Source organism: Panulirus ornatus, chromosome 16 (assembly GCF_036320965.1).
Source record: "Panulirus ornatus isolate Po-2019 chromosome 16, ASM3632096v1, whole genome shotgun sequence".
In the NCBI taxonomy this organism is placed as follows: Eukaryota; Metazoa; Arthropoda; class Malacostraca; order Decapoda; family Palinuridae; genus Panulirus; species Panulirus ornatus.
Window position 1 is genome coordinate 12,114,774 of NC_092239.1, and position 22,621 is coordinate 12,137,394.

Consider the following 22,621-nt stretch of genomic DNA (forward strand, 5'->3'; position numbering starts at 1 on the left):
TCATGAGAAACAATGGAAAGGTCTGTGGGGCTTGGCTAAGGATGTGGGGCTCTGGTTACATGACAACTAGAAAGATGATGTAAGCAAATGAGGCTGTTCTTCGTGTGTTTGTCACAACCTCGTTATGTAGGAAACTGCCAACTGGCATGAATAATAGAAATATTTTTTACTGTGTTGGGGTTAGCTGTCACTACTGGATTATGTACTGAGTGACAGGCATGGAAGGAAGAGACTGCTACATATGGATGTGCTGAAAGGGGCAGCTGGTGGGATGTAGGATCACTACTCTGTGGAGGTGAGTATGAAAGGTTGTACAGGCTTTAGGGTAAGAGGAAATGACATGGGTGGAAAAAGGCTTGAAGCCCTTTTGACAACTTTTTCCTGTATGGATGACGGGTTTAGGTTACATACTCTTTCTTGGCCAAAAGTGTCTACTCAGATAGAGTTTTAGGACAAGCAGTTAAGGATGAATATTCAAAATGATACATAGATCAAAGAGTTAGGGGGGGGGGGGGGGAATACAGTACTACCCTTGAAAGTGTCTCTCCAGTGAAAGAGAGAGAGCTAGGCTGTTGTTAAAAAGGAAAAATAGGATAATGAATATAAGAGAGATGTATTAGCATAGGTTGAATTGATTTGAGAGAGTAGAGAATATGGGTCAAGGGGTAAGCCTTCATGTGGAAGACTGAAAAGATGAGATGGAAGGACATTAGAAAATGTACAGGTGAGAGAGCATTTCAACATGATTGAATATATGTAAATGTATGTAGAGTGCAAAATGTCTGAAAGATGTTATAGTAAAATGCCTTGCTGTATATACATGAAAGTAAAGCATCTTTTTTCACCATCTTGTTCAACCAATTTATTTTATCAGATTACATGTTATTTATCTATCAATTTATTGTCTACCCATGGATAGGTGAATTTAATGCAGGTTACAGATATTCTCCGTTGGGGATTTGCAAATCTACAGTAAAGGGGGGTGTCTTCTGTAATAGCTGGGGTTATGAAATATTCATGTAGTTCTGTACTACATATTATTATGGTGGTTTCTCTGAACATTTTCATATTACACAATGTAAGTTCCACATTATGCATATTAACTGTATTACAAAGTCAGCACAAGTTTATTCTAACAGTACTCATATCACAATGTTTAGTTCTATTATATTTTCATATACAGTGTTACTTTCTCTAAAACAGTTTATAGTACCTAATCCAAATACTCCAGTCTTTCATACATAGTTCTGTGGTGAAATTTTTGAAATACTTCTGAACACATAAATTCAGTGGCAAAGTTTAGTTGCTCATCACATTTCATTGCCACACTTTTGACCATCTTGACTGAAACCAGTTACATAATTTTAATGGGTAGGTATTTCCCCATACATGGCTTGGGAAGTACAGATGATTATATAATTATATTGTTGTGAAGAAAATTATACAATAGTAAGGCACTGACCCAGTCTACATGAACAGAAAAATGTAAATGAATATACTTTCCAATTCATTATTTTTTATGACAAAAGAGTTCCTCTATATCACTCTTAATGTAGCACATATACTGTCAGTTTCAGTAACATCACATATATGTCTGGACACAGTAGCATCCTTTGCAGTAGTCAGTATTTTAACCAGTATAAATACAATTCTTGGCATCAGTATCTGCACAAAAAGTCTACAGGGAATTTAGATATACCTATTCTCTGGAGCCTTCAGAATTAAAACCTATAATTATGAATAAAAAACTGTACCATTTGTTTCACCAATTAACACTTTCACAAACCAATGACACTGCACTTGTCAACAAAGACTCTTACTTAGAAGAACAGATGACAAAGACATCATCATGGCCTTCAAAATGTCACAAAAAATCTATCTTGTTGCTTTTTGTGATGGTTGAAATGACATACAGGATATTTCCCATTCTTTGAGAGTGTGCATGTGGTGGCTTAGAGGCTGGCCAAGACTCGTCATGCAGCATTCATTACCATTTGCCAGACTTGATGAATACATCATTGTGGCCTTCAAAAATTTATAAAAGAATGCTTTTGTCCTTCACTGTTTTTCTGTGTATATAATATTATACACACAAGCAAACATGTTAAGAAATACAATTCATAATTGAAAATGTTGCATACAGCATTAGGGGGCCATGCTATTTTTGCGTAAGTATTAGTTTTTTACCTGGGGCTGAACACAGATGCTGTAAGTCTAATATACAACAGATTTTCTTCGTTTCAAAACAGGACCCTTCTTAGTCACAATACAGAAGATCAAAATGGATCATTTAGAACATACACCAATAATTAGTGTTATGATACAGAACAGATTAATTATATAGAAATTGATCAGTAATCAGGATATGAAAGACATACCAAAACATAAGTTATATGTACTTTTTAAATAAAAGATAGTTTTTTGGTAAAAAGATTTAATAGAATTAAATACTAATTTTTTCAAAACCAGAAGAAGTAAAATGCTTTCCTAAATCTGATGAATAACTTACATACTAATGCTCTGTAAAGATAATTAATCTTCATTTCCATTTCAAATTTACACTGGAATTCAAATTTATAAAAATGACCAGTGGCATGAAGGTCAGCTGCCAACATATATTGAGCTTTTATATATGTATATATTATGAAGTCAATAAAAAATTGCAGGAACTGTACACATAAATAAAAGTACAAATAATTTCTTTTTTGTATGAGGAACCAAGGAAATTATATTAGCCTTACTTTTACCCAGTCCTTTTGTTTGTGACTGTAACAAATATATTGACAGCATTTCTCAATTCGTAAGAGTTTATAGCCATATTGAAGTTTGGGTTTAATTTACTTTTTAAATAAGAACATACACTTTCCAAATCATAATCTAATAAAAGTATCAGTCAAAAAGAAAAGAGAGCAGAGGTAAAAAGGAAGTGATGGAGTACAGGTGGTGAAAATGAAGACGTGGTAATTACAGACATAAAATCACTGAAGCTCTCAAACACATAATTCTTAGTCAGGTCTTTTGTTACTTCTTTATCTACTCATCCATATAAAAACAGTTTGGTTTTTACAATAAAATACTTCAATATTACCTTTATCAAAACATTTCAATTTCTTTTTCATACATGAATGCATCCTTTCCAGTCTTAGAGTTAAAGGATCTTAAGAAATCAAATTGTACATCTGATTCCTCCGAAGCACACAGTGACATGCATTTCATCTTTTCTTAGAAGTAACCTCCGGCAACCTTAGTCTTAACAGAATATCAGAACTCTAACCATATTCATTAAGGTGCTTCACTGTAAAGCAAGTGGCTAATCAGAATGAGGCACACTAAGTATATTTGTAAATTAATTTGCCTTGTGTAACATGGAAAAAAAATTAAAATACCTAACCAAGTAGTTATAAAGTAAGAATAGATATATTTTTAGCAGCACCAATAATTAACAGAAATCACAAATTCCCACTAACTCTGACACATATATCCTCTTTGTCAATCTTTCCTCACTCATTCTCTCCATGTGACCAAACCATATCAATACATCCTCTTCTGCTCTCTCAACCACACTCTTTTTATTACCACACATCTCTCTTACCCTTTCATTACTTACTCGATCAAACCACCTCTCACCACATTTCATTTCCTACACATCCACCCTCCTCCGCACAACCCTATCTATAGCCCATGCCTCGCAACCATATAACATGTTGAAACCACTATTCCTTCAAACATACCCATTTTTGCTCTCCAAGATAACGTTCTCACCTTTCACACATTCTTCAACGCTCCCAGAACCTTCACCTCCAACCCCCACCCTGTGACTTACTTCCGCTAAAACACTTCACTTCCTCCAATTTTTCTCCATCAAACTTACCTCCCAATTAACTTGTCCCTCAACCCTACTGAACCTAATAACCTTGCTCTTATTCACATTTACTCTCAGCTTTCTTCTTTCACACACTTTACTAAACTCAGACCAACTTCTGCAGTTTCTCACCCGAATCAGCCACCAGCACTGTATCATCATCAGCGAACAACAACTGACTCACTTCCCAAGCCCTCTCATCCAGAACAGACTGCATACTTGCCCCTCTTTCCAAAACTCTTGCATTCACCTCCCTAACCACCCCATCCATAAACAAATTAAACAACCATGGAGACATCACGCATCTCTGCCACAAACCGACATTCACTGGGAACCAATCAGTTTCCTCTCTTCATACTCATACACATGCCTTACATCCTTGGTAAAAACTTTTCACTGCTTCCAGTAACTTACATCCCACACCATATACTCTTAATATATATATATATATATTAGTATTCCTTATAATTCATATAAAAATATTTTAGATGAGCACCATTAATGATTTTATCACTGTAAGGCACCTTAAAAACATTAAGGCCTTCAATCATGTAGTTCCCTTTATGATACAACATTAATAAATAGTTAATGATGAAAACATTTATCACATGTTCATGTTACTTGACCTTCATTCATGACTGAAGTTACATAATTTTTTTTTTATAATTTACCCATACCAAAATATATGTAGGTATAAACCCAGGTTACATTCTACACAACTAACTGACTATGAAATGTTAAAGAAGACTAGTTATTAAACAACCAATACATTAATTAAGACCATTAAAAAGAAATACAAAAGTTATTTATTTACACTCCAAATAGTTCCATATAAAATGTAAGGTATACCATACTTGTACACAAAAAACTTAAGTGCATACATATATTGTTTTGACACAAAAAATCAGCACCATGTAATGCAAATGCTCTCTATCTGTCTACCTATTAATATTACTCCATTCCAACCTCAGTGAGGTGGATCATGTACATAAAGCCTCAGAGACATCACTCATACACATCCTTAACCTATGTCCGGTGTGTTAAACTGATACCTGGATCCCCAGTTTTACCATAGAGTTTCTTTTTCGCTTTACATGCCAAATCATTTCATCTAGTGAGACCCATGGTGTTATTCAAACCACCTCCATTGCTTATCATGAATATTATAAGATGTCTGCAAATTACTTTTCAATTCATATCCCACCCATTGATAAATCACAATTTGATTCGTATCCCACCTACTGGCATTCAACTTGTAAACAAAAATGTTTCATCAAATGCTTCCTCTCACCATGTTTAGTCCTGCCTCTGAAGTAAGTACAACTGTTACATTTTGTCTGCCAAGAATAATAAAGGTACTCAAGGGATACAGGACATGTTGCTATAACTTTAGATGTCGAATCAGGTTATTCAGGGGGTGATAGAGACAACTTTAGGAAATGGCATTGCTACCTCCTGCTTCAGTGAGGCAGTGCAAAGAAAACAGACAAAAAAGGCCACATTCATTCACACTCAGTCTCTAGCTGTCACGTGTAATGCACCAAAACCACAGCTTCCTATCCATATCCAGTCCCCACACACCTTTCCATGGTTTAGTCCACTGACAGCATGTCAACCCCTGTATACCACATCATTACAATTCACTCTATTTCTTGCATGTCTCTCGCCCTCCTGTATGTTCAGGCCCTGATCGCTCAAAATCTTTTTCACTCCATCCTTCCACCTTCAGTTTGGTCTCCCACTCCTTGTTCCCTCCACCTCTGATATGTATATCCTCTTTATCAATCTTTCCTCACTCATTCTCTCCACATGTCCAAACCATTTCAACACACCCTCTTCTGCTCTCTTAACCACACTCTTTTTATTTCCACATATCTCTCTTACCCTTTCATTACTTACTCGATCAAACCACCTCACACCACATAGTGTCCTCAAACATTTCATTTCCAACACATCCACCCTCCTCCATACAACTCTATCTATAGCCCATGCCTTGCAACCATATAATATTGTCACTACTATTCCTTCAAACGTACCCATTTTTGCTGTCTGAGATAACATCCTCTCCTTCCACACATTCTTCATCGCTCCCAGAACCTTAACCCCCTCCCCAACTCTGGAGCTCATTTCTGTTTCCATGTTTCCATTTGCTGCTTAGTCCACTCCCAGATATCTAAAACACTTCACTTCCTCCAATTTTTCTCATTTCAAACTTACATTACAATTAGCTTGTCCCTTATTCCTACGGAACCTAATAACCTTGCTCTTTTTCACATTTACTCTCAACTTTCTCCTTTCACACACTTTTCCAAACTCAGTCACCAATTTCTGTAGTTTCTCGTTCAAATCAGCCACCAGAGATGTATTATCGGCAAACAACTGACTCGCTTCCCAGGCCCTCTCAACCCCAACAGACTGCGTACTTGCCCCTCTCCGAAACCCTTGCATTTACCTCCCTAATCACCCCATCCATAAACAAATTAAACACCCATGGGGACATCACACACCCCTGTCACAGACTGACCTTCAATGGGAACCACTCACTCTCCTCTCTTCCTATACGTGCACATGCCTTACATACTTGGTAAAAACTTTTCACAGTTTCTAGCAAACCTATCATATGCCTTATCCAGATTCATAAGTGCTACATACAAATCCATCTGTTTTTTAAGTATTTCTCACATTCTTCAAAGCAAACACCTGATCCACACATCCTCTACCACTTCTGAAACCACACTGCTCCTCCCCAATCTGATGCTATGTACATGCCTTCACCCTCTCAATCAATACCCTCCCACATAATTTCCCAGGAATACTCACCAAACTTATGCCTCTGTAATTTGAACACTCACCTTTATCCCATTTGCCTTTGTACAATGGCACTATACATGCATTCTGCCAATCCTCAGGCACTTCACCCTGATCCATACAAACAGTGAATATCCTTACCAACCAATCAACAACACAGTCACCCCCTTTCTTAATAAATTCTACTGCAATACCACCCAAACCCACTGCCTTGCCTGATTTCATCTAATGCAAAGCTTTCACTACCTCTTCTTTCTTAACCAAACCATTTTCCCTGACCCTATCACTTCGCACACTACCGCAACAAAAACACCCTAGAGCTGCCACTCTATCATCAAACCCTCAAAATACTCACTTCATCACTTCCAGTTATTACTCCCCCTTGCCCCCTTCACCAATATTCCCATTTGTTCTCTTGTCTTATGCATGTTATTTACCTCCTTCCAAAACATCATTTTATTCTCCCTGAAATTTAATGATACTCTCTTACTGCATCTCTCATTTGCCCTCATTTTAACCCTTGCACTTTCCTCTTGACCTCATGCCGCTTTCTCTCACACATTCCCCAGTCATTTGCACTCCTTCCTTGTAAGATTTGTCCAAATGCCTCTCTTTTCTCTTTCACTAACAACATTACATCTTCATCCCACCACTCTACCTTTTTTAATCTGCCCACCTCCTACATTTCTCATGCCACATGCATCTTTTGCCCATGCCATCACTGCTTCCCTAAATACATCCCATGCCTCACCCACTCTCCTCACATCATAAGCTCTCACCTTTTGCCATTCTGCACACAATCTCTCCTGGTACTTCCTCACGCAAGTCTCTTTTCCAAGCTTACTTATTCTCACCACTCTCTTCTCCCTTCTTTTTTGAAAACCTCTACAAATCTTCACCTTCACAAGATAGTGAACAGACATCCCTCCAGCTGTCCTACTCAGCACATTAACATCCAGAAGTCTCTCTTTTACACACCTATCAATTTCATGGCAAAACAAGACATAGCCTTGATCACTGCCTGCCAGTCTAAGATAAGCACCAGCTTGGTCAACACACAAAGTGACTCTATTCTCATGCAATTACAGTGTTTTTATTGAATGAATTTCTGTCTTTTTTATCAAATTATTGCAGATAAAAGTGCTTGGTTATGGGTAGGGGTAGTCATTTTGGTGCATTACGCATGACAGGTGGATGTGAGCAAATAAAGCCATTACTTTGTCTTGGCGCTACATCACTAATACAGGAAATGACACACAGGTTTAAGAAAAAAGGCAAAATTAGTGTTGCATATGCTAAGAGCTTTAAGAAACCTCAGCATTATTGCTGAAAAGCAGGAAATTATTGTGTATTATGAGTGTGAGGAGAGAAGCTTGCACCTCTTTCATGTCTCATTTCTGATCAAGAGGTAATACTTGTGCCTTTAGGTGACCCTGGAGCTGTTTCCCTCTGATTTAGAGTAGTTTTTGCTACTTCCTAAACATCTCCAGCCTTGAAGGAATAAGGCAGGTGTCCATTACACATATTAGTGTTTCATATTAAACTAATGTACCTTGGAAAAATTTGCTATTTTATGAAAATTGGTTTCTAACTGACCACCCTTCCCTGAATTAGTCCGTTGCAACAGGGGTATACTTTGCATGGAGAGACTGCATTTAGAACCATTAAATTCAACTAGGTTACAGCTTTGCCATTCTGAAACACAGCTCAAGCTGAAAATGAGAGAGAGAATATGTTCAGTATGAAAGACCAAATGAGAAGGAGGAGGAGGAGGAGGGAAGGGAAAGAGATATGACAGCGTGATAGGTTGTTCTTAAGCAGATGCCATACTTATGAGTTTGATATGAACAGCCCTCTCTCTCATCCTAAGTCTCACTTCAATGGCCACGGTTCCATTTTCTGCAAAGTAAACTCCAGGTATTGAAAACCCTCCATTTCCTTCAGGTCCTCCCCAGTCAAACATATTTTCAGTCAACCATCATCTCTCTTATATGAGAAATCTTAAACGCTAAACATAAAAAATAAAAAAAAATTGTCACACAATACTACAGTCTACCTAAAAATTTAGTCTTGAATTTATAACGGAAAGAATTTCCAGTTTTAACAACCATCTTTGAGTTTCACAAGTGGAGTCTCAGTGTATGTAAAGTACATAGTAAGATCCCGATAAAAATTAATTTATATACAACCATTTTTGCAGAAATATGCAGGTATCTAATGAACATTTTTGAGAATAATACCATGGAGAATAATATAACAGTTGGACTTTTCTCTGCCTCTATAGTGATGGCAAATATATGGGCTAAGAAACTATAAAGTAAAAATCTTTCCAACTGCTAACTGTAAAGTCAAACGTACATGGAGACCTTCTATAATGGACAAGGTGCCCATAAAGCAAGAAGTACATTAAAAGGGGTTGTTACAACATGGTGCCAATGGTGATGTACTGCTATCAGTATCAATTCTTATACTAGTAAGTACTATAAAATGGCTTACTTTAGTAATAGTGATGACTCTGTGGATTGTTATTTTGGTGTTTTTTAGATAACACAAAAGCATTGTTGATATAAATACCATATAACACTAATCAACATTTACAAGTTTTTCATAGCTTGCAGTGTTGTCAATCACCACTACCATGCTCAGGCAGCACTCCTACATCTTTCTGGACCACTCCCAACCATCTTGTGCGGTTCATTCCTTGTGCGCTGGAAAAATTTGTTGGAACTTTGGAAATGTTGGACTGGCTGGTTCTTTTTATTCTCTCAGTTTTCGAATATTATAATGGTAGAGTAAGCTACTCCAAGTGAAAGACACACTTGTGGCAATGCTCGCCAGCCTTAACTCCTTGTATCACTTGCATCTTTAAGTCTTTATTAGGATATTACGCATCTTGGATGCTTTACTTGTACTCATACTTGCAGATGTGGTGAGTTTAAAATGTTCACTAAATACGCATAGGAGATAGCTAAAAAGAGAACATCTGAGACTGAACTGACATGTATTAGGGCAGCCTGTACACAACAGGTTTTGAGAATATAAGAAAAGATAGTGGTGAACATATTTGTTGATTCTTTTCTTTATGTTTTTCCCAATTTTTGTTTCTTAGTGTCTAATATGTATGCTGTATATATTAAATGAATATTTTCTTTCATGTTCGTTCCAAAGAAATCTGTCACATGAGGCTCTGTTAAGAGAGGTCTATCTGCACATATTATCTGAAATTTCCTTGAGCTATTTAAATCATACAATCAAGAAAGTGTTACATTCATCCAATACCAATCTCCATTATTTCCTTACTATTTTTTCACAAGAAGTGTAAATTGGTAAAACTTCACCTTCTAAATGATATACATACTTTTCTGGTCTTTTGTAATATCAAAGCAAGATGGGTAACTATTGAGCTTCTACACTAAGTACCCTCACACAACCTTCTATCATGTGTTTCATATATATCTAACACTTTGCACATATGAAATGTTGGACCAACAAATATCACAATAATCAACAAGTCGTCCCAACTTTAAGTAGTTCCACTAAAGGTAGCTTATTTCACACTGGCAGAGAAATCAGAACACTGATTCAGTTAAGGCAGTTTAAGTTTAAAACTGTTGTGCAACCTTGTTCATCATTATCTGTTAATGATGAAAGAAGGGCAAATGTCAAAGAACTTAATAACAAGCGATCCTGTAAGGAGGTGAAAGAGAAAAGATGGGAGGTATGTGTATGTAGTGAGTCTTACAGACAGATCTGGGAGACTGCTAGCCACCTTTACACAAACCTCTTATTTCTTTAAATGATTTAGTGTCACTGCTATACTACACATACCTAACACAATACAATGACAGTACAAAACAGTCATGTAAGCAACTAGAGTAGTAATTATAGGGTAATTTGTCGGCTGAAAAATTTGACCATAGAATTAATTTCAACTTGTGTATTGGAGAACATCATTCATTTAATTAGTTTAACTTAAGTAGCACTTTCAGGGAACACACACGTTACTTAAAGTGGAGATTACAAGTACATACATCAAATTACACTGATCACATTCATATGATTCAGCTTCTAAGCAAACATTAGATGACCCAAAATAATAATTCACAATGCATCTTTAATCAATCCCAAGCCGTAAGATATCAGCATTCTCTAAGATTTCCGTTTTGGCCTCCTCTGACTTTTCCGATGTCTGTGACTCTAAGGTGTTTACAACCATTGCCCTGGCAACAGTATCAGTTCCAATACTCATTTTGTTCCTCCAGTCAAAACCTCGAAGCATAATCTGCAAAGGTATAACACATTACTAAAAGTACATTGATTATACATAATGGACCTTTTTCATGCTTTGCAAGGAGGATGCTCTCCTGGAAAGATGTGTGTACAGTCAAACCATAAATTACATTTACCACTGGGTGCAATAGATTTCAAACTGAACACTATGTCTCTATTAGTCTTGGTAGGCATAACTGTGACATGATTGCATTATGTCAGTGGTGGCTTTACATATTAACATATAAGGAAAGCAGGGCTTCTTATTTGAAGCTAGATGCAAGAGCTATGTTTGGAATTTTCTGCCAGTTTGTCATATTGTTTGACAATGAGTGGGTAAAAGTAAAGTAATTTATGGTCCAGCAGTACAGTAATTGTATAAAGTGGTCCTAACAATACAGGGAAAAGATGGGGATCCATTCCTGACTCCTCCTAAAGTTCCTCTTCTATATGCTTATTTTCAAGATAAATTACATACAAAATAAATCTTTTCTTTGCAAATTATTGAACACTTAAGACCTCAGTTTTCTCTAAAAAAGTACTGCACTAGACGGTGAGCAAACATTAATTAAAATAAGGAAAACAGTATCCTATACTGTACTCAACACAAATGTACACGAAAGAGCAGGAGAAAGAGAAAGAGTTCACCAAAAGCAGGTGTATCAATAGGAGGTAAAGGAAGCATATGGGAGGGGAAAAGAAATAGTGTTGACATCTGCTATGCAAGTAGGTGTAAGAGACTGTCTTGTATATATCAAGCATACTTACTCGAAGACACAGACAGAGCCAGAAAGATACATAACACATCAAAAGAGGATTATGCTTCTCAAGTCTGATCACCAAACCTAGAGAAACAGAGATTCAATGAGACAGCCCAGGGGGAGAACATCAAAGATAAGCCTGAATTAAGACAAATAAGCAATGATAAAAGCTGAGGGTTATACATATGCCCTCCCTATGTACAGAAAAAAAGAAACAGGGATGACCTAGTTACAACCATCAAGGTTTTGAGTCTACGGGACAATGTTGGCAGTGAAGGTTGCTTCATAAGATGCAATGACAAGGTATCAAGAAACTCATAATATAGGACAAGAAAAAGTACCATTTTAATGTATGGGTACCAGATGGTTGGAACAGTCTAAGCAATGAAACTGTCAATGTCAGTGGTATGCAAATGTTAAAGAATACTTGATTTAAATGAGAGTTCAAGAAAAGGCATCATATAATTAGAACTCTCCTTGCACTGTATGAATAGGTAATTTTACAAACACATACAGCATGCAGAAGTTTAAAATATTTATGAGTTGGGGCCCCTTGCGGGTAAAATTCCCTTGCTGTACAGTACGTATAGGTAAAAGAAGCAGGTAATTACACACACAAGCCTTTAATTTGCCCAATATAGAAATGAGAACAGTGAGGCATGCCCTGATCACAACATGTAAGTCTTTAAGCCACATTGCTACAGCCAATGGACAGTTCATCAAAAGATGTAATAGCCTGGTACCACTTCCCTGTTTGACCCATTCAATGATGTTCCCATTTGTTCTCTTGTTTTTCTCACAGTCTTAACCTCCTCCTAACTCTCCCTGAAGTTAGCTGATACTCACCCCAACTCTCCTTTGCCCTTTTATACAGACCTTGCACCTCCTGTCACTTTCTTCTTTACACCTCCCAATCACTTACACTCCTTCTCTATACAACTTTCTTTTATCTTTCAATAGCAAATTAATTTCCTAATCAATGACCTTGCTCACCACTCCACCTCCCACATGCCACACACTTCTCTTGCATGTATAAGCACTGCCTCCCTAAATACCTCCCATTCCTCTAGCTTCATTTATCCTCACCTTTGGCATTCTACACTCAATCTCTCCAGGTATCTCTTCTCGCAAGCCTCTTTTAAAATCTCACTCACTTTCACAACCTTTTTCCCATCCATATCATTTCCTCTTTACCTACAGCCTACAAACAGTCACCCTCATCTCTGCCATGTAATGACCAGACATCCCACCAGTTGCTCCTGGTCCACGCTTCCTCTACATACATATACATACACAGACATATACATATATACACATGTACATATTCATACTTGCTTGCCTTCATCCATTCCTGTCACTAACCCATCCCACAGGAAACAGCATCGCTACCCCCTGCTTCAGCAAGGAAGCGCCATAAAAAGACTAAAAGGCCACATTCATTCACAGTCAGTTTCCAGCCGTCATATTTAATGCACCAAAGCCACAGCTCCCTATCCATATCCAGGCCTTACAAACCTTTCCATGATTTACACTAGATGTTTCACATGCCCTGGTTCAGTCTACTGACAGCATGTCAACCCAAGTATACCACACTGTTCCAGTTCACCCTATTCCTTGCATGCCTCTCACCCTCCTGTATGTTCAGGCCTCAATGCTCAAAATCTTTTTCACTCCATCCTTCCACCTCAAATTTGGTCTCCTGCTTCTTCTTCTTCCCTCCACCTCTGATACATATATCCTCTCTGTCAACTTTTCCTCACTCATTCTCTCCTTATGTCCAAACCATTTCAACAAACCCTCTTGTGCTCTCTCAACCACACTCTTTTTATTACCACACATCTCTCTTACCCTTTCATTACTTAATCAAGCCAACTCACGCCACATATTGTCCTCAAACATTTCATCCATTCCTGGTGCCATGCTGCCTCCCAGGAAACAGCATTGTCATCCCCTGCATCTGTGAGGTAGTACCAGGAAACAGACAAAAAAGTCAACATTTGTTCCATGGTTTACCCCAGATGCTTCACACGGCCTGGTTCTATCCATTGACAGCATGGTGACACTGGTATACCACACCGTTCCAATTCACTCTATTTTTTGCACGCCTTTCACCCTCCTGTATGTTCAGGCCCCGACCGCTCAAAATCTTTTTCACTCTGTCCTTACACCTCCAATTTGGTCTTCTGCTTCTCCTTCTTCCCTTCATTTTTACTTTTCCAAAGAAGGAACAGAGAAGTTTACTTTTAAAGAAGGAACAGAGAAGGGGGCCAACTGAGGATTTTCCATCTTAGGCTTATATATATATATATATATATATATATATATATATATATATATATATATATATATATATATATATATATATATTTTTTTTTTTTTTTTTTTTATACCTCGTCGCTGTCTCCCGCGTTTGCGAGGTAGCGCAAGGAAACAGACGAAAGAAATGGCCCAACCCCCCCCATACACATGTACATACATACGTCCACACACGCAAATATACATACCTACACAGCTTTCCATGGTTTACCCCGGACGCTTCACATGCCTTGATTCAATCCACTGACAGCACGTCAACCCCTGTATACCACATCGCTCCAATTCACTCTATTCCTTGCCCTCCTTTCACCCTCCTGCATGTTCAGGCCCCGATCACACAAAATCCTTTTCACTCCATCTTTCCACCTCCAATTTGGTCTCCCTCTTCTCCTCGTTCCCTCCACTTCCGACACATATATCCTCTTGGTCAATCTTTCCTCACTCATTCTCTCCATGTATTTCTATTTATTTTGCTTTGTCGCTGTCTCCAGCGTTTGCGAGGTAGTGCAAGGAAACAGACAAAAGAAATGGCCCAACCCACCCCCATACACATGTATATACATACACGTCCACACACGCAAATATACATACCCATACATCTCAATGTACACATATATATACACACACAGACACATACATATATACACATGCACACAATTCACACTGTCTACCTTTATTCATTCCCATCGCCACCTCGCCACACATGAAATAACATCCCCCTCCCCCCTCATGTGTGCGAGATAGCACTAGGAAAAGACAACAAAGGCCACATTCGTTCATACTCAGTCTCTAGCTGTCATGTATAATGCACCGAAACCACAGCATCCTTTCCACTTGTCAGCGAGGTAGAGGCAGGATGCAAGTATAGATACAGATTCGTTCATACTCAATCTCTAGCTGTCATGTATAATGCACCGAAACCACAGCATCCTTTCCACTTGTCAGCGAGGTAGCGTCAGGATGCAAATATAGATACAGATACAATATGTATTACATTATCAGTTATTTGATAAAATCTTAGTTAACTCTGACACTGCACTGTAAGCATGGAGTTTCATTACCTTACCATTAGTTCCTAGTATCTGAGAATGTATTGCTTAACTAATCCCACATTGTATGGCAAGTATTTACATCTTTGATTCCTTTGATATGATATAATGCAGAACTAATGTAGCTAACCTCATAAATATCAAACATATCAACAGCTTATTGAATCAGATTGATCTATCTGTGTCTCTGACACCTATTCCCTTTGAGAAGTTCCTCAAGAGGTTGGCCACAGCAAAAGAGCTTCCATAACTGGTGAACTCCAGATGACTCTGTACCTGTGCAATCTTCTCCAAAGGTCTAGACTCCTGACGATCACAGAGCAGTACTGATGGCCGATATATGGTGAGGCGTGGGAAACCCAACTCTTTAACTAGTGTCTCCACCTCACCTGAAAAGAATACTAAATGTTTTTAAAATATAATAAAATGTAATAACTTCAAAAATAATCTCTCATATATCGATGAAAAATTCCTATGGAGGAATGGAATAAAAAAAAATTCTTCTCCAATAATACTTTCTTTTGAACTCCAGTGACCAGGTATCACTGCCTTCAAAAGAAATCATCAAATCTAGCAGAATTGAAAAAATAAAGCTGGTGCTGCTGGTGATAAAGGTTGGAAAATTGAGTATGAAAATAGAAAGTTGAAAATAATTGTCAACAAAAATAAAGTAAATAAAGTCCAACAAAGGGGATAAGACAGGATGTCCTGAGTGTAAGCTTGAATGAAAAGGATCTGAGAGAAGTAGAGAGCTTTAGACGTCTGGGTGTAGATGTAGCAACAGAGGAATCATGGGCTGAATTGAGTCATAGGATGGTAGGATGGAAGTGGGGTGGGGCTAAAGCCATGAGTACATTACGGAGCATATGGGAAGAAAGGTCTATGTCTGTACGGGCAAAGATAGGTATAGATGTGAATTTTGGAACCTAAATGCAAAAAGGAAAAGAAATTTGGAAATAAAATGCATGAATACAATTAATTTATTTACTTTCCTTGCCAATCCCTAATGTGGAGCTCCAATACCACAGAGGATGCTGGCTACATCCACCAGGTGGGACCACAGGTCAAGAAGTGGTATGATGTGTGTGCTTGTGAAAGATAGAAGGTGTTCAGAATGCAAACAAGAGAATGCCTTTCATACATGACTGGATAGTTTAGTTTCAGATGGGTATATTTCAAGTGTGATAGAATTTAAGAATGGGTTGTGAGGGCCATTGTTCAATGCTTGTCCACTGATTATTGTGTGTGCATGCATATTCAATGTCATATTTGTTTGAGGAAGGAAAATCTTTGAGTACAGACTCCTGAAATGTGAAGCTGGGGTAAATTTTTGTTTGTCCTTGAGGGTTGGTGGTTGGTTATGGAGTGGTTTGGGTGGAAGGGGCCTAGGACTGTTGTGAAGAATTGGGTGCCAAGCTTATTGAAGTGAGTTTGTACTGGAATGATTTTTCTTTCTTTCTGCATTGTGAGATTATACTGGAAGTGTTTTTCTTTAAATGTGTAGGTGCTTAGTGTTTGAGCCTTTAAGGCAACCAAGGATTGTTGTGAGGGCCAGTAAGTGTCCTGAGGGTGCTCAGTTTGTTTATGGCCTCTGTATTGATGTCTGTAGTATGGGAAGCAAATGTCATGTGTGTTGTACATGGTACCTTGTATGACTGGAGTTCTGTTAAGTGGAAATGGTTGACCATTCCGGGATACAGGAGGGTAGAGGTTGGACTTATTTCTGTCTGGAGTTAAGAGAGTGACAACAATATGTGGAATGAGATGGTTTGATCTTAAAAGGAATGACAGCGCAAATGAAATGTGTGGTAGTAAGTGCACTCTAATTAAAAGAGATGCCCATGGTATACTGAAGTATTTTAGACCTAAGAAGAGGTTGAGCAAAGAAAGATTAACTAAGAGGTTCTACATGATAGAAATGGAGGAAGCTAAGAGGAGAGGTAGACCGAGAAGATGGAGGGATGAAGGACGCTTTGGGGTACTGTGGTCTGAACATTACAGAAGAGGAGAGGCATGCATGGGATAGAATGAACTGGACTGATGTGGTATATTGGGGGCCACGGTGTTGTCAGTGGGCTGATCCAGTACATATGAAGTGGTAAATATAAACCATGGAGTAGTCTGGAAGCATGGATGTGGATGGTAAGAACAGGTTTCAAGTTCATATGAGGCCGGAGTTCATTTGTTCCAGATACCACCTCAATAAGGCAAGGTATAAAATAGTAGTTATGGTGGTTGTAGTTTTACCAATATTACTATATATTCTTTTTATTATTATTATTTATTATACTTAGTCGCCATCTCCCGAGTTAGCAAGGTAGCACAAGGAAACAGACGAAAGAATGGCCCAACCCACCCACGTACACATACATATACATAAACGCCCACACATGCACATGTACATACCTATACATTTCATCGTATACATACATATACATACACAGACATATACATATATACACATGTACATATTCATACTTGCTGCCTTCATCCATTCCCATCGCCACCCCGCCACACATGAAACAGCACCCTCTCCCCCCGCGTGTGGGCGAGGTAGTGCTAGAAAAAGACAACAAAGGCCACATTCGTTCATGCTCAGCCTTTAGCTGTCATGTGTAATGCTCCAACACCACAGCTCCCTATCCACATCCAGGCCCCACAGGCCTTTCCATGGTTTACCCCAGACACTTATCTCGGAAAGCAAAAATGGGTATGTTTGAAGGAATAGTGGTTCCAACAATGTTGTATGGTTGCGAGGCGTGGGCTATGGATAGAGTTGTGCGCAGGAGGACGGATGTGCTGGAAATGAGATGTTTGAGGACAATGTGTGGTGTGAGGTGGTTTGATCGAGTAAGTAACGTAAGGGTAAGAGAGATGTGTGGAAATAAAAAGAGTGTGGTTGAGAGAGCAGAAGAGGGTGTTTTGAAATGGTTTGGGCACATGGAGAGAATGAGTGAGGAAAGATTGACCAAGAGGATATATGTGTCGGAGGTGGAGGGAACGAGGAGAAGAGGGAGACCAAATTGGAGGTGGAAAGATGGAGTGAAAAAGATTTTGTGTGATCGGGGCCTGAACATGCAGGAGGGTGAAAGGAGGGCAAGGAATAGATTGAATTGGAGCGATGTGGTATACCGGGGTTGACGTGCTGTCAGTGGATTGAATCAAGGCATGTGAAGCGTCTGGGGTAAACCATGGAAAGCTGTGTAGGTATGTATATTTGCGTGTGTGGACGTATGTATATAAATGTGTATGGGGGTGGGTTGGGCCATTCCTTTCGTCTGTTTCCTTGCGCTACCTCGCAAACGCGGGAGACAGCGACAAAGCAAAAAAAAAAAAAAGAAAAAAATTATTATTATTATTATTATTATTATTATTATCATTATTATTAGTAGTAGCAGTAGTACTATTATTATGGGGTTCCTGTGGATTAGAGGTTCTAGGTGGAGTGAATTATACATTATTTTTTGTCCTCTGGTTGCTCTATGCCTACATTTAAAGAACTGTTAACTGTTCATGTCATCAATCTGTCTTAAATACTTATAGTTCGTCTTGAAGTCACTCCTCTCTTCCATGATGGACAACTTTAAAGCCTCTAGCCCTTCCTTGTAACTCACCTCCCTTAATTCTTTGTGCTGGCACCACACTGCAGGGCTAACTTGGTTGATGAAACTGGAATTGTTGATTTATCATTCTGGCTGATAAATCCAGATATAACAGCTATAAAACTTCTTGGTGTGATTGTAAGATACTCAAGAAAATAGTGCCAATGCATTGAGGTCTTAATGAAACTGATTTAGTGAAATAATTACAACTGATTTAGTGAAATAGTTACAACAGTGAATGCCTTCATAGTAAGAGTGAAATCTAATCCTTAAAACGTGATGGGACTTGGTAGTTGACAGTGCAAGCATGAACACCAGAGACAACAGATAGTTGTTGGGATTCTGAAAAAAATTTAGGTTCTCTTATCTGCTTGTGGTTAGGTATGTATATCACTCCATCCAGCTAGAAATGCCACTTCCAACAAAAGAAATACCTCCTCAGAACACATGCACACTAACTTGAAACATGGTCTTACTTCCTAAAAACAAAGATATTGTGATAAGTAATATCTAGATTTGGTTTTGACTCTAAAGCAGGTATGGGTAAGAGTACTTTTAGAAGAACACTGCTTTTAAGGGGAATTCTCACAGAAAAATTACACAAAAAATCACTTTGCCAAAAGTGTACAATTTACGATGCATGGTTCTTAAGGTATGAACTTCCAAAAGTATTTCATTTAGGCAAGGCTATGTTCTTTGATAAGAGGATGTGATAATCATAGATGATATTTTTAAACTCACATTTCAAATACACTGTATTTCCTGAATGAAAACTGAAATTCTGAATGTTGCTGTACAAAAGATGGTACAATTTATTATTCATTTCAACAAAAATAGAATTTTGTTGAAAATTTATGGCTAATCTGTATATTTTCATGATTCAAATCTTTATATAATGGAATGGATCAAGTATGGATCATACCTAATCATCCTTAACCTCTGCCCAGTATGTTAAAATGAAACATGGACTTCCACATTTATATATGTGCTTCTTACCCTTTTTACTTTAAACACTAAGTTGATTCATCAAGTAAGATCAATGTCTCCATTCATATTAATTACATTAATATAATGCCCTCACTGCATCTCACCTTTGATCATTCCTCCATCATCTTCATCCTCACTACTTCTGAGTTTCACAGCCATATATCAGTGATGGGACCTCTACTTATATATACACGCTTCTTACACACTGTCCCCTTAAATTTTTCAAATCCATCACAGCTTTCAATGAGCAGCCCAGTTTTCCCCCTTTGCATGACATTTCTTTCAACTTCAGCTTTCTCACTACCATCCTTATTAAACTTTGCAGCAAACTATTCAAAATTAACCACAGTTTCCAATTCTTTGATCTTACAAACTAACCTCCATTGAAAAACCTAGAGAATTACTTTCAGCATCCTCCTTTTACATACATCAAACTGGCTCACAATTCAATTCAACTCCTCCTCTCATGTAGCTAACATCACAGTATCATCATCTAACAACAAATGCAGCAACATCCATTCTGTGAAGTAACACACCACAATCACCTCGACTAAGTATCACACCATAATCACTTCAACATGCACTCATCTCTATTCATCATTATTTTCATGCAGATTCAGCTTCTTTTTCCAAGTCCTCTTTTTTTCTTCTTCTTCTTCTTCTTTACCAACTTTCTTGAATTTTTATTCCACCTGCTGGTGTAACTTTTTCTACAATCAATACACTCCATACTGTAGACCTTGACGGCCTCCAATACTGTCTTCAAATCAACATCAACTTGTCCTGAACTCCTTTGGATTCTCTAAGTTTTAAATTCTCCTGGAGAGTATATTTCACCCTTTCAGTCCTCAATGTTTCTCCTCATCTTATTAAAAAGAAATGTCTGATATCTATTAGTAATCCATGTACAATAAAACACAAACATATTTTAACTATATGATTGGACAACCCTCTTACCAACCCTTTCCTTAACCAATGACTTAAAACATCAATTCTTGAATTTTAAAAAATAATGATTTTACATTATTCTGCCTAGCTGATTTGTTTGATTTTTGTTGGAAACCCCTATGTAACAGTTATACAACACCAGTAAAAGTAACCTTATACAAGGTAAGTTACAACGATGAACACCTGGGAAGGAAACATGTGATGCTCTTTTGCTGTCCTTCCACCCAATGCTTCATCAGCAGATCTGTTCAGCCTTACATGATCCACTAGAGGTTGTGGGAGAACTCAGGGCATTTCTCAAGGTTTGGATCATTGTTGTATGTCACCCGTGGCTTATTGGATGTAAGAGATGAAATTAGATATCTCTATCTCATTTTCTTAGGCAGTGTGCACTTGTTTCCTTTGCTGTTTCTTTGGAGAAGCACCAGATGCTTCACTCACACACTTTTCACCATGATGAATGACAGTTCTCTAACAACCCTACGAATAGCGGCTAAATAAGAGCAATTATGCATATGTACCCTGGCTCATTGTCAACACACACTTACTAGTACAATGTGTGTTTCTTTTGGGCCCCATCATCTATCAGCCCAAAAAAATTCAACTGTGCACTAGCTAACTTATGACTTTTTTTGTTGATAAATGATGTTAATTTCTGTCTTATTAACCAAGGAACAATACCTTTAGTCTTGTTGTAAAGAAAAGATGAATTCTTGTTGGCACCTGTTGAGGAGACCAAGTTAAAATGTGAACAACCAGCTTCCTTCAAGAGCTGGGCAGCATGGCTCACATAATCACGGTCAACACGAACAAACCCCTTTGCACCAGCTTTCCCTCTTGTAGTTCCCAAGCAGCAAAACCCAACCTGAAGGATGGCAGTCTTCAAAACCATGGTATTGTCATCAATAGTTATTATTATACTTGTTCAATTCTGATGTCTGTATCAAGTATAGAATAAAATTTCACTTATAATATGGGGTCCAGTGTTACCCAGATATAAGAATCAAAGCATGTGGCCTTGGCTCTTAGTTAAACTCAGTACATAGGCAACTACCTGACAGAGAACATTGGATTACTACTATGTTATCATTCTGTTACTGCTGTAACACATGCAGTTATTACGCAAAATTTATCATAAGAAAAAGGACAAATCACAATGGTATAAGTAAAGACACAGAACAGACTGAATGTGATAGTTACTAATAGAGTTCAAGGTCAAATTAACAAATTAACTTAATAACAACTGAATTTATGTCAAAATAACATCAATGCCTTGCCACTTAAGAAATAAAGCAGATTTTATCTTGAATAGCCTCATATTGATGTATCCAAAAAATATTCCATAACAGTTATCAACAAAAGATGAAGATACTGTTCCAACATCAAAGGAAGATGGTAAGAAGAAATAAATAAATCAAGAGAAAGATGCACTTAATGCTATTAGCCTCTTCTATATTCTAAGCTTGGCATAAGAAGTATTTGATTGTTTACCTGTGCACCTTCAAAAGCTTCCTTGTAATCATCCAACTTCTCAAAGTCAACAATCTTTTGCTCAACTTTTTCACAGTCTGCCTCAATAGGACGTCTTGTCACCAACAGGATGCGGGAGAAGGAGGCATTGCTGATAAGTTCACGGACCAACTGTTTTCCTATCTCCCCAGACCCACCTAGCACCAGTGCAGTTATTCCCTCACTCATTGCACTTTTTGGCTGAAAAGAATACTCTGTTAAAATCCATCAAAATTACAGAATGCATAAACAGGATGCATCAGTATTTCTAAAGTAACTCAAGAGCGAAAGGCTAAGCAAATGCAATGATGGTGCTCACATGAGAATAGTATAAAATTTAAGCTTCAAATTACCACGTCAAGCATGTAATTCATCCCACTGGTTAGAAAATCTTGTAAGTTGAATCAATAATTCTGGTTATCAGTGGCTTCCACTTCTCTGAATTTACTTTATTTTACTGAAGTACCATATTGGAGATGCAAGTAACCTACTTAATCAAACCAGGGCATT

General features: G+C 37.9%; 1 protein-coding gene across 4 annotated transcripts in view; it reads right to left on the reverse strand.

The window, feature by feature from the left end:
- Positions 1-836: 836 nt before the first annotated feature.
- Positions 837-22,621, reverse strand: part of LOC139754139 (oxidoreductase HTATIP2-like) — a 28,252-nt gene continuing 6,467 nt past the window's right edge. For all 4 annotated transcript variants that reach the window (XM_071671270.1, XM_071671272.1, XM_071671273.1 and 1 more), the window contains 4 exons: positions 22,094-22,312; positions 21,284-21,467; positions 15,342-15,454; positions 837-10,952 (listed from right to left, as the gene is read on the reverse strand). In XM_071671270.1, coding sequence (XP_071527371.1) covers positions 10,785-10,952; positions 15,342-15,454; positions 21,284-21,467; positions 22,094-22,312 — 684 coding nt within the window. In that variant the 3' untranslated portion in view covers positions 837-10,784. The remainder of the gene's footprint in view (positions 10,953-15,341; positions 15,455-21,283; positions 21,468-22,093; positions 22,313-22,621) is intronic.